The sequence below is a fragment of the Parasteatoda tepidariorum genome, chromosome 6 (genome assembly GCF_982258835.1).
Source record: "Parasteatoda tepidariorum strain Cologne lab strain chromosome 6, Ptep-v5.0, whole genome shotgun sequence".
Taxonomy (NCBI): Eukaryota; Metazoa; Arthropoda; class Arachnida; order Araneae; family Theridiidae; genus Parasteatoda; species Parasteatoda tepidariorum.
Window position 1 is genome coordinate 103,157,538 of NC_141760.1, and position 12,597 is coordinate 103,170,134.

General features: G+C 30.0%; 1 protein-coding gene across 2 annotated transcripts in view; it reads left to right on the top strand.

The window, feature by feature from the left end:
• Nucleotides 1-12,597, top strand: part of LOC107453521 (choline/ethanolamine transporter flvcr2a) — a 41,676-nt gene that overhangs the window by 22,956 nt on the left and 6,123 nt on the right. For both annotated transcript variants that reach the window (XM_087166308.1, XM_087166309.1), the window contains exons 4-8: nt 3,501-3,645; nt 6,263-6,391; nt 7,665-7,732; nt 10,188-10,291; nt 11,592-11,702. In XM_087166308.1, the coding sequence (XP_087022434.1) occupies nt 3,501-3,645; nt 6,263-6,391; nt 7,665-7,732; nt 10,188-10,291; nt 11,592-11,702 (557 nt within the window). The remainder of the gene's footprint in view (nt 1-3,500; nt 3,646-6,262; nt 6,392-7,664; nt 7,733-10,187; nt 10,292-11,591; nt 11,703-12,597) is intronic.

Genomic DNA, 12,597 nt, shown 5'->3' on the forward strand with positions numbered 1-12,597 from the left:
TATATTTGTTGCTAAAAATGCATATAACATTCAAATTTGAAGCAATAAAATAATAATCTTTGCAACCGTACATTTATCGACGAAATAAAATTGGGCGTTGATACCCGACATTCATGTGAGCGGGGCTACCCGAAATCCAATTTTTTTGTAAATTTGTAATTACTCGAACAATTTTTTACATACAAACTTCTTTCTTTGTGCAAATTAAACTTAAGACTACATACTTTAATGGTGTATGTGTAGAAAAAATTATTTTTTTAGTATTAAAATGAAGTTTAATCGAAACATTCAACCAATTTTTCTTAATTTCATGACTACTGTATTCAACATATTTTCAAAACTATTGTTTACCATGTTACCAGCTGCATAAATACTTGAATCTTTGAAAATAATCTTTTTTTAATATAACAATTAATGTCCGATGGCCCATTGACTTGAAAAAATATTCTATACATATGAAATTGACATTGGGCGGGGGTACCCGATTCTCCCCTATATATATAAACATAATATTACTAGGGATTCGAATATTATAGAAAACTTAGGACTAAGAAATTTAATGCTAAAAGACACAAAATTTAAATCCATTTACCATGTATCAATTAATAAAATTTTAAAAGACTTTCTTAATGATTTCAATAATTTTTGTTTAAAGATATCAAATAATTCTCTTTACCGTTATGTATGTTAACAGAATGGAAATGGGAAGTTTATTATTACTTTAAACACTTTGCTTTCAATAATAAGAAAAATTTAGATAACCTTTAACCAAATTTTTCTTGATTGATCAATTAAGCAACTACAAACAAATTTTGTAATAACCCCCATAGACAAGGCCAATAATAACTATGCAAGCTACTATAGAAAAAAAAATTCTATATTGAACTTTTAAATAAAGAGTTAAACAATAATAAAAAAATAAAGCTTAGTAATTTAAATGACATTATCATTTAAAACGTTTTAGCTCTATATAATAGGTTAAAACTTAATAATATACAATTTCCATACTTAATTATCAGTCCAAAATTGCACGAAAATCCTATTAAATCTTGAACAATCACCTGTCGGTTTAATACTTACCAAAATAGACATGGCTCGATTTTTTCTAACTACATAAATAAAACTATAAACAATATTATTAAAAAAGGTTTTTCTGGGATTACCACTATAATAATCAACCGATTTTTGAATCTATTGAACAAAATAAAATTAATTTTATTGCGACTTTTGGGATTTCTTCAATAGCATTCCCCTTTCAAAACTAAAAGATGTTCGTTGGAGTTATTACTATGATTTTAAAAATATCCTTAATTGCGATTTTGATTATTGAGAAATTCTAATAACCATTTGCCTTTTTAATAACTATCTTTAAGATGGTAAGCATATTTTTATTCAAACTCATGGTGTACCAAAAGGATCTAATTTTTCATCTCTCTTAACTGATTTATTTTTACATTTTTCTGAAAAAAATAATACTCTTAATATTAAACTTGTTTTTAGATTTATTGATAATTTAATTATCCTTAATTTTCAAGATTATACAATTATGCTAAATAATATTTACCAATTATTAATCTTGCTTCGTAATCATGATAATATTAATTTTAGTTTTTTGGATTTAGGTATTAAAGAAGAAGAAAATATCTCATTGTTGATTTATACTATAAAAGAAATGATTTTAATTTTAATATAAATAGACTAATTATTTGGAATTTTAGTGTTTCTAAAAAGATTTATTTAAATACCAGATTCAATCGAATGGATAGACAAGAAAGAATATGTAGTAATGATTACTTATCCAAAAAACAAATCGACAAACTCTTTCAATATTTGATTAAAAAAAACAATGGATACCCAACTAATGTAATTATGAAATCCTTTATTAAATCATTGAGTTAATTATACGATATTATTAGTAAATTTATTAAAAACTTCTTTGTCAACTAAATTTACACTTTTACCATGTGCAAATCCAATTCGGGCAAATCTATGGCTAAAAATCTGCACAAAACGGGCTATTTATTTTTAATAAATGTTAATAATTTTTCTAAAATCATTAAAATTGTATAATTAAATATCAACCTTATTAATTATAAACTTTAACTTATCCAGCCTAATATTATTATCTCGCGCACATTTCCATTTCCCGCCCAATCCAAGGTAATTAATAAATCCATAATGTTTAAATACTATAGTAAGAACACGCCATAAGATGATCCTTATACTAATGCTTCTAACCTCCATTTACAATTCCATTTTCATAATTTGTAATCTTGAAAACTAGTTAGGAAAATATTTTAATCTTTATCGAAACAATGTCAAAATCTTTAACTTAAATATTAAAAAAGACACATTTTCACTGCTGAAGGAAAACGTTATTCCAGAAATAGTAAAATACTTCTTTTATCGTGAGTAATTGTAATATGTTGAAGGCGTCTTCTTCCATTTTAATATGGAAGTTCTAACTAACTATTATAACTAATACTCAAGCAAACAAAATAATGTAGTTTTCAATAATTTAGCGTAATTCTTTATACGATTGAAATTAATTGACGCATAAATGAACAGGTAGGGCTATGAGTGTTTGTTGTAAAAACAAACACTCATAACCCTACGTAAATTAAGGAGTATTGCATAGGATAAGAGGGTGAAAAAGGGTGCAAAAAGAAAGTATAATTTCCCTCGCTGTACATAATTGAAAAAAAAATGGCACCCTTTTCCTCACACCAATTTTTACGAATAATAAAATTAATAATTTAATAAACTGTGAATCACCCTTTACAATCATTGTTTGTTTTATTTTACTGTCTTGTTTGATCAGAAGAGTTATTTGTATCTTATTTTATTTTATTACCGTCATTGAGTAGCCGACTCAATTTTTTGGGTTTAAGACTATCAATGTTCATTTCCGTTGCCTTGTAATTTTGAACCTAACCTAGAAGAAAAGGGAACTCCTGGATCAAGTATTGGACGAAATTTGCCTTCGTGGTGGACTTTTTGATGGAACTAATTCGCATTTGCGTTACATGGATAAGAAAACCACGAAAACCTCCCACGGTTATCTTGACGACAAGGGACCCTAACCCATAATCCGTCTACCACTGGGGATATTTTACGTCAGCACTGTGGTCGATGATTCGGAGATTCCCAGATTCGGAATTCGCATCGACCAGCCATCGCTAGAATTCGAACCCGGCTCACCTCATTGGAAGGCAAAAGCTCTATCTTCTGAGCCATCACGGCTCAAAGTTATTTGTATTGTCCATTTTCATATTATCTACTGTTCGAAAATGATTCGTCTGATTTCATTTACTTATTTTAATTCATTCTTCATTTTTTTAATTTTCCACCCATTCTTATTATAGCGTTTGAGAAAATTAAAAATACTTATTAAGGAGCATCTTAGGTAAGCAATGTGTAACAATCGATGCATGGAATTTCTAAAATCTATGTATTTTTTGAAAACATGTATGCATTTACTATGCTTTAATTTTTTTTAGCTGGGGATTGCTCTGGGATTCATTATTCCACCATTTGTAATTGAAAACAATTGCACAGATGATGTAAATATATCTTATGAACTCAGTATAATAACATATCCAATAGCAGTTATAAATGGAGTCATATTACTACTAACGATTTTTGGTGAGTAGATTTATTTCCCGAATATTTCCATCTAATCTTTACCCCAATTTATGTGTCATTTTCTAAAATTCAAAGCGCCCTATGAAGATTTTTACATTTTTAATCAATCAAATTCTGCATTAATTCATTCCAAACAGAAAGTTTCTCCTAGGACTCCTGATTTAATTTGAATAACAGCTCAAAATTGATGTTTAATATCAGAATTTATAATTTTATTTACTATTTGTGTTAATTCAGAGATGGCGCTGCCATCGCATTGCTTTTGGGAGTTACCTCGTTCCTAAAAGGAGTCATTATTATTCTAACCGGCAACGAGTAAGGTTGTCCGGCTTAAGATCATCGGTGTATGTTTTGTTTTCTTAATTTTAAAAAGTCTTGTTAAGTTTAATTTTGGAGTTTATTCAATAAATCCATATACACGGACCGCTGATACTACATGGTGATTTATAAGTAGGGCTCTACATTTGGTGGAACTACTGTAGTCGCTATTTTTTCGTAGTTTGTCGTGTAGTGTGCTACTTTTTAAAAAAAAAATAGTGCAGTGAGTGGTTCGATGCAAAAAAACAGTAGTTTGTAGCAATTCCTGCCAACTACTTTTTACGTTAGCACGGTAGAGAAGCAGAGTTCTAATACAACTTATTTTTCGAATTTGATGGGTTCAAATCTTCGCAAATCTGTCAGTGGACGCGATTTAAAATACCCCTATGACTATGAGTGAACAAGAATTGCGTATTTAGAGTTACATATAACTAATATTTGAGATAGCCATTAGAATAACGTATAATTTATCACTTTGGTCCCATTTTCTCATGTGAATGTAAACTCGTGATATTATTTTAAAAGAAAGGAAGATAGTTTCGATGTGCTTAATATCTTAGAAGAACATTAAACACTTTACTAAATTGTAAGTACAGTACAGAACCCGTTATCCGGAAATCAGAAAACCGGAAAACCAAATAACCGGAACGAAATTCGATAAATTTTCCCGCCATTTTTGAAAAAACAAATGTTTTTCTCCTCATAAGATTTCAAGATTTTTTCTTTCTTTTTTGAAAGATGTTAACCTTACCATCATTTTGGAAACAATCATTAGTGTATTACTTCATCATTTTTTTCTTCTTTTCAAGATTATTTCCAAATATATTTTTTTAGTTGAATTTGACAATAAAAAAACGGCTTTTTGTAGCGATTCAGAAAACCGGAAAAATCAGTTATCCGGAATAGCGATGGTCCCGATCGTTCCGGATAATCGGTTTCCTACTGTATTTGATCTACCATTTCTCAAATTAAACATTCGCTGTCGAGAAGGGCATGAAAAGTTGAATTAAATGAACAAATTCGAAAAAAATGCTTTAGAATAACATACTGCTTCATGTAAACATGATTAAATATTTCTAAATAATTCTTCATGCTGAATTACAGGCAATTTTTTATGCAAAACCATTTTGAACATGGGTGTAAATCAGTTTTTCGAGCAAAGATCCGTTCCTTAAAGTAGTAACTACATTTCGAAAGTGGTTTGTAGTCACTACATTTTTTTTTAAAAAAAGTAGTTTTAGTTAATTACATTTGTAACAAAGTAGTTATAGTAAACTACAAAAATAATTTAGTTTTTCCGACCACTGCTCTGGAGGGGATACGAAGGAATATGATATGAAGGACGGAGGAAGAAGACAGTGAATCATGTTCAACATTTTCGATTTTTTGTACCTTATTTTTGTTATTTCGCACGTTAGTTTCTGGGAATGATTTTATTTCGTAAAAATCGTTGTAGAAATTTGTATTGCTTTTTTTTACGCTTTAGTACTTTCTTCTAGGTGTTATAGGGCAGATTATTGACTTTAATCTTGTTATTTTTTTTTAAAATTGATATTTTAAACTTTTATCTAGATCAAGCTAATAAAATAGGGTTAATCAAGAACAAGGTCAGAATTTTTACCTTGTTCAAATGCTTCGATACAAGATTTTGATTATTTTTTTTTATTAAGATATGACATCAAATATATATTCTGTCTCGAAATTTTGCTCTGTGTAAATGAATTCCTCTATAATAAGGGTGCACGACTTTTTTGAGTGTAGGGCCCCTCGCACAGCACGTGGATCAACGAAGGGCCGCACACATATTTAGTCATGTCCGAGGCAAATATAATAAGTTTTATCTAAGCATTAGTTGTCCTTGCACCAAATATTTTTATCAGTAAACTTAATAACATGTTTGCAAAAAATTAAATACTTTTAATTATTTTAATTTATTTGAAACTAAAGAAACTGATACATTCTTTTGAAAATTTTTTTCAATTTCTCACAATAAATAATTTATCAAATATATATATATATATATATATATATATATATATATATATATATATATATATATATATATATATATATATATATATATATATATATATATATATATATATATGTATATATTAATGCATAAATATTGGGAGGAGGATAATATAATGTTTAAGCAAAAACCAAATTAAAGGAAATTTTTTTATTGTGTTCAAAAGTTCCTGCGAGCCGCATGTGGTCAGCCGGCCATGGGTTGTGCACGCCTGCTCTATAACATGATATTAATTTATTTAGTAATTTATATTCCTGTTTCATTCAGTGTTTCAGGGGAAGCCAGATAAATTTCCTAGTATAGCTCAAGCTACGAAAGAAGTAAATGCTGATTATTTGTCTTCGTTAAAACAGCTTGTTACGGACCGGAGCTTCATGTTCCTCTTCATGGCATATGGTACTACTGTTTTTGTATTATATAGACAATACAATTATTTCAATTTTTACACAGAAAAATTCAAAATTATTTTTCAAAAGTGTACACGTAGGTTAGAAACTTTGTAGCAAGCAAGGACCCTACAAAACTATATGGTCTAAAACGCAACGCAGACACGCTACTTTCTCAAAAAAGTAAATAAATAAATTCAAAAAAATGCGAGCGTGGTTGCTAGTATAATGATAATTTATTGCAAATAAAAATAGTTTATTTAAACTAACACGTTTTTTTATTATTTTTTTACTTAATAACAATATTTAATTTACTTTATTTTGAAATAGGCAATTTTGATTATTGGTATTTGAATGCTAAACTAAACTCAGTGGCACGACAGCCCATAGAGGGCCAAGGCCTACTGAGCCCATCTCAGTTTTCTTGTCCTTCGGGTTCTGGGGTGCAAAAGCAGATGTTCTGGCTGGATGATCAGTCCAATTCGGAACCCCCAGGGTTTAGTTCCCAAGCATGCTTGGTACTCATTTTATCAACCCACTGAAGGGATGAAAGGCTGAGTCAACCTTGCCCTTCCCGAGGATCGAACCTAGGACCTGTGACACGACACCGCTAAGTACTACCACATTTGAACGTTAGGAACCAACAAACTACAATTATTTTTGACCCTTAGACCATTTTGAATCGCAAATCTTGACTTCAGTCGATCATATTATTAATTAAGTTATACCTATTCAAAACAAATACAAGAAACGTTATTAAAAAGAAACTTTATTGAAAAATATTAAAATAAATATTAAATACACAGAGTAGAAATAATATTTGGCTCAAGGTATATGTATTTGCCTCATTACAAGTATATACACTGTTATAACTATAGAAATTGTATTCTAAAGACTACACTATTTACTCTTAGTTATTAACTATAGAAATTGTATTCTAAGGATTACAATAATTAACAATATTTACTCTTAGTTATTAACTAAGGACTACAATAATTAACAGAATAATTACAATAAATCCTAAGGACTACAATAATTAACAATATTTAGTCTTAGTTATTAACTGTAGAAATTGTATTCTAAGGATTACAATAATTAACACTATTTACTCTTAGTTATTAACTAAGGACTATAATAATTAACACAATAATTACAATAAATACTAAGGACTACAATAATTAACAATATTTAGTCTTAGTTATTAATTGTAGAAATTGTATTCTAAGGATTACAATAATTAACAATATTTTCTCTTAATTATTCATGGATATTTCAAATTACAGGTTTCATTGTAGGCACGTATCTGGCAATGTCAACTTTAATGAATGAAATGGTTTTAATTCATTTTCCAGTAAGTATTTGTAATTGTTTTCCGGTGAATTATTGTCATGTTACCGAAAATGTCAACCTGCCATCCATCAAAAGGTACTTCATCGCAGATTCGAGTTAACATGTCTTATATACTAGTCAAAGGTAATTTAATAATGGTAGTTGCACATTACCTCCTAACCAGAATCTCTGATAGAATTTGATGAATGGATACCGATAGTTAATGCATTGTTGTTTTGCGAGAGGCCAGGAGAGCTGTATTAAGATCACCAGGATTTGAATGCTGGTCGTGAGAGTTGGATTAAGATCGCATTTGTGGGCGTGGTCGCTCCTGTGCTGCCATTAGCAGTCTAGTGTGTACAGTCCTCCGTTGTGTGTGATTGAGATTGAGTAACAACAGCGCGAGGACAATGTCGCAATCAAAAATTGCAAGTCAACTACTCGCTGTGAACCGTCCATTGAATTGGGCGAGTTCAAATCCATGTGGGCGTTTCTGTCCAGGTAGGCTTGTTGGTCGAAGCAGGCCTGTTCAGATCACGTCCGGGTCACCAATTTGGGGGTATGCTAAAACAAATGTCAACCGGCATCTATCAAAATGTCGCATGTAAATAATGATATTGGTGTTTTAGTTCTATTTCTCCATTAATTTTGCATTTTAATGCATAGCTTATTATTTTACTTCAATTAGTAACTATTACCAAAAGTAATCATCACTGACTTCAAATAAAGATATTAGTGTGTTTTTCTGTTTATCCTCAATGAGTTTGTTATATTTCTCTGTTAATTTTGCTTTTCAGTACAAAATCTCTTTTTTTTAAATTTCAAATACCACTGATTTTAAATTATTTTGTTTATTTTTAACATGCTTTAAAATCATAACTGTAAACAAAATGAAAGCACTGTTTCAGATTATCTTAAAAATGCTAATTTAGTGACGTAGTTTGCTTATGCTACGACGATTATTCAGATAATCTAGCAAAACGAATAAAAGTAATTAATTATTACTAAGCGAGCATTAAACAACTTTTTTGATTAAAGCAAGAAGGTAGCAAATATCACTCATGTTATTTTTAAAATATTTGATGAAACTGAATTGTCCATAATTTAAAACAATGCCAATTTTTAAACAAATATCTATAATTCATGCAAAATAACAATATTATATATTTTTTGTATATTATATTTGTCATATACAAGCTTGTTTACGCAATTTGTTTAGTAATACTATATCATATTTATTATTATGCAATACTATATATTTGGTTTGAAATAATGACTTCTGGTAAAACAATCAGAATATTCAATTTCTGAAATGTTTCTGTATTAAAAAGATAATTAAAAAATCAAAAATTGTAATTTAGCTTCATGTTGATTGTCGTATTTTTTCGGCTTTAGGATTACTCGCTATCCGGACAGGCAAGCACGAATTTTTTAATTTATTATACGCACTAGGTAAATACCTGTTCTTTCGTACGTACAAATATTAATAAATCACTACTGACAACACTGCTAAGTCATGTACAAAAAGGTAATACAAATACCGACAAAAAATAAAGCTGAAAATAATTCCAACATTTTTTCTTTTTAATTATTTGTTGCCCTTTCTGGAATCATAGCCCTAGCAGCAAAATAACTTGGGCTGTCATTGAACCAATTTTCACGAATCTCTCAATAAGGGTATTACAATATTCACGAATACAATATTCATAAGGGTAATACAATATTAACGAATACAATATTCATAAGGGTATTGCAATATTCACGAATACAATATTCATAAGGGTAATACAATATTCATAAGGGTAAGACAATATTCATAAGGGTAATACAATATTCACGAATACAATATTCATAAGGGTAAGACAATATTCATAAGGGTATTACAATATTCACGAATACAATATTCATAAGGGTATTACAATATTCACGAATACAATATTCATAAGGGTATTACAATATTCACGAATACAATATTCATAAGGGTAATACAATATTCACGAATACAATATTCATAAGGGTAAGACAATATTCATAAGGGTAATACAATATTCACGAATACAATATTCATAAGGGTAAGACAATATTCATAAGGGTAATACAATATTCACGAATACAATATTCATAAGGGTAATACAATATTCATGAATATTCTCAGTAAGGGTTCAAAGTGTCCCTATATAGAATGGTCCGATTCATCCGATATTTTATATTCATTATTCAGCCAGTATAGACCCTAGAAATACCGATATCGGCTCCATATAGGACCCATATCAAAAAATCTAGACATCTCAATATGTGGTCCTTCGGTCCAATATTGAGTCCAACTGGGTCCCTGGTAAAATTGTTACTATGGAATAGACATTCACAGACAGACGCACTAACTCGTATTATCGGAGATTATTAAACACTTAAATTAGATGTTAGACTTTTGCGAGTAACATAAGCCGATAGCTAAATTTAAACATTATTCATTAAAGGGTGAAGAAGTTGATGCTGGCTGGCTTGGAGCAATCATGGTATTTGCTGGGATGGGAGGATCCATACTATTTGGAGTCTTCTTGGATAAAACGCACAGATTTAAGTAGGTATCAAAAAATATATTTCTTTCCTTCTTGGCATGATAATTTACACATTCGATACTTCCTACTACTAGAAACTTGCTCTTTTTTTTCAGAGTTCATCTTATGCAAAAGCGACAAGTAGTTTATAATTTCCTCTAAAGTCGCCAATGTGGCCTAATACCAGAGCTTATTCCAAATCTTCCCTACTGCAACGGATAAATGGGAACGCTTTCTAGTGTATGTCGTAGGCAAATTGACAAACGCGGCTCTTGGCAAATATTTGCAACCATTTTGCAATGTGCCAGACTAGTTGAAGAAGTCCCCCGCATTTTGCATTGCAGCAGCCTGATATTTAGCTTCCAAGCCGTAAACCGACATACTTTTAAGCTAAATAAGAAATTATATTTCTCATATGCAATATATATATATATATATATATATATATATATATATATATATATGCTGATTAACTTTATCTTCATTAATTTTTTAAAGCAAGTCATATGGTCTGCTTTTAACATATCTAAAAAATGCTGGGCAGGAAATAAAAGCTTTTCTAATTTACTTTGTGCATTGCAAGATCTGCAGACCAATTATAGAATTTTACAATTAGCCAACGGCCTATAGAAACGGATCTTCGAGATCCAAGATCCGATCCACGAGATACAGCTTCCAACCGGAAGTTATTGTCAACTAATAATTTCACTGAGGCCTGTAGAATGCCATCACAATATGAAATAGGATGTAAATCTTACAGAATTTTGTTATTCAGTTATTATATCAACAAAATTTAGCGCTTTAGTTATAGCTTATTTACGGTAAGAACTCCCCCTCTGCAAAGTCTGGGGCTGTCTGATGCCTTGGAAACAAGAACAGCTCATTACAGGGAGGGTAGCTTTTCTTCACTCAATTAACAAACTATACATTAAGCTCACTAAACAAACTATACATTAAACTTCTAAGTAATAAAATCTAAAAATCACTACATTACGTAATTTGCCGCTATGCATAATGTATTTTAATAGCATGTTTAAAATTAACATAGTAAAAAACCTGTTTCAATAACATGTTTAAAATTTACATAGTAAGAAAACCTGTTTCAGTCCCTGGTTTTCTGAATGAACTACTGAAAATGAAGAAATCAAAACACAATGTTTAATTATTATACTTCGTGTGGTGGTATTATGTGCTTTTTGGCCTAATTTGTGTGATTCTTGGGTAAAAACTTCTATAATTTAAGATGCATTCAGTTTTTTATGACTTAATCTAATACTATATTTTTAAATCATAAATTTTAATCTTATAAAAATTTGTTTTTAGAGAAGTTTCAGTGGTCATATTTGGCTTAAGTGCAATTTGCATGCTATGCTACACATTTATGATACGAATGGAACATATCTGGATTCAATTCTTGTTCTTCTCTATACTCGGGTGAGTATCATTTTAAAAACAAATTATCAGTCATCCATCAAAGAATGTCTCTGTTATTAATTTCTTATCATATAAATTGTAATCGTTGCCTATAGTGGAGGTTAATGATCACAATTAAGGAATATCTCGTATGCGAGAGGTTGCTTTCATGTTATAATTGATGTTATCAACTGTAAAAGCTATATACAGTCCCTGGCGAAATTCATTAGACGCACTATAAGATATGTAAAATCTTAATTAATTGTGATACTATGCAGCTTTATTGGTTTTACGCAGCTGAAACCGGTTTGCATTTGCTTACATTAATGTATCAATTGGTTAACTTTGTAATGCAATACGTTAAAAATAAATATAGATAGGAATATATAAAAAGTCTCCCGAATATAAACCCATTACATGTATGTCTAAATATAAAAGTATTGCCTATAAACTCGTGCAAATCTTGTCATTATTAAAACACTATAGTGCGTCCAATAATTTCACCTAATTATTACAATATAATAATATAAGCCTCATATAATAAATATAATACATCGTCTATATTTATATAATACATAGTCTGAAATTTATCCAATTGTTAAATATATGTATCATATATCGCCTAATTTAGTCAATTGATACACGATCGTAAACAAGTACAAACCGGTTTCAGTCACGTAAGAACAATGAAGTTGTATAGTATCACCAGATAATTAAGATTTTACATAGAATCTTATAGGGCGTCTAATAATTTGTCCAGAGATTGAAATATTTCTTCTTGCTCACAATTAATAAGGTCCTTGGTTCGATCCTCGGGCCTGGCAAGGTTGACTCAGCCATTCATCCTTTCAGTGGATCGATAAAATGAGTACCAAGCAGGTTGGGGACTCAACTTTGGGGGATCCGCGTTCGGCTT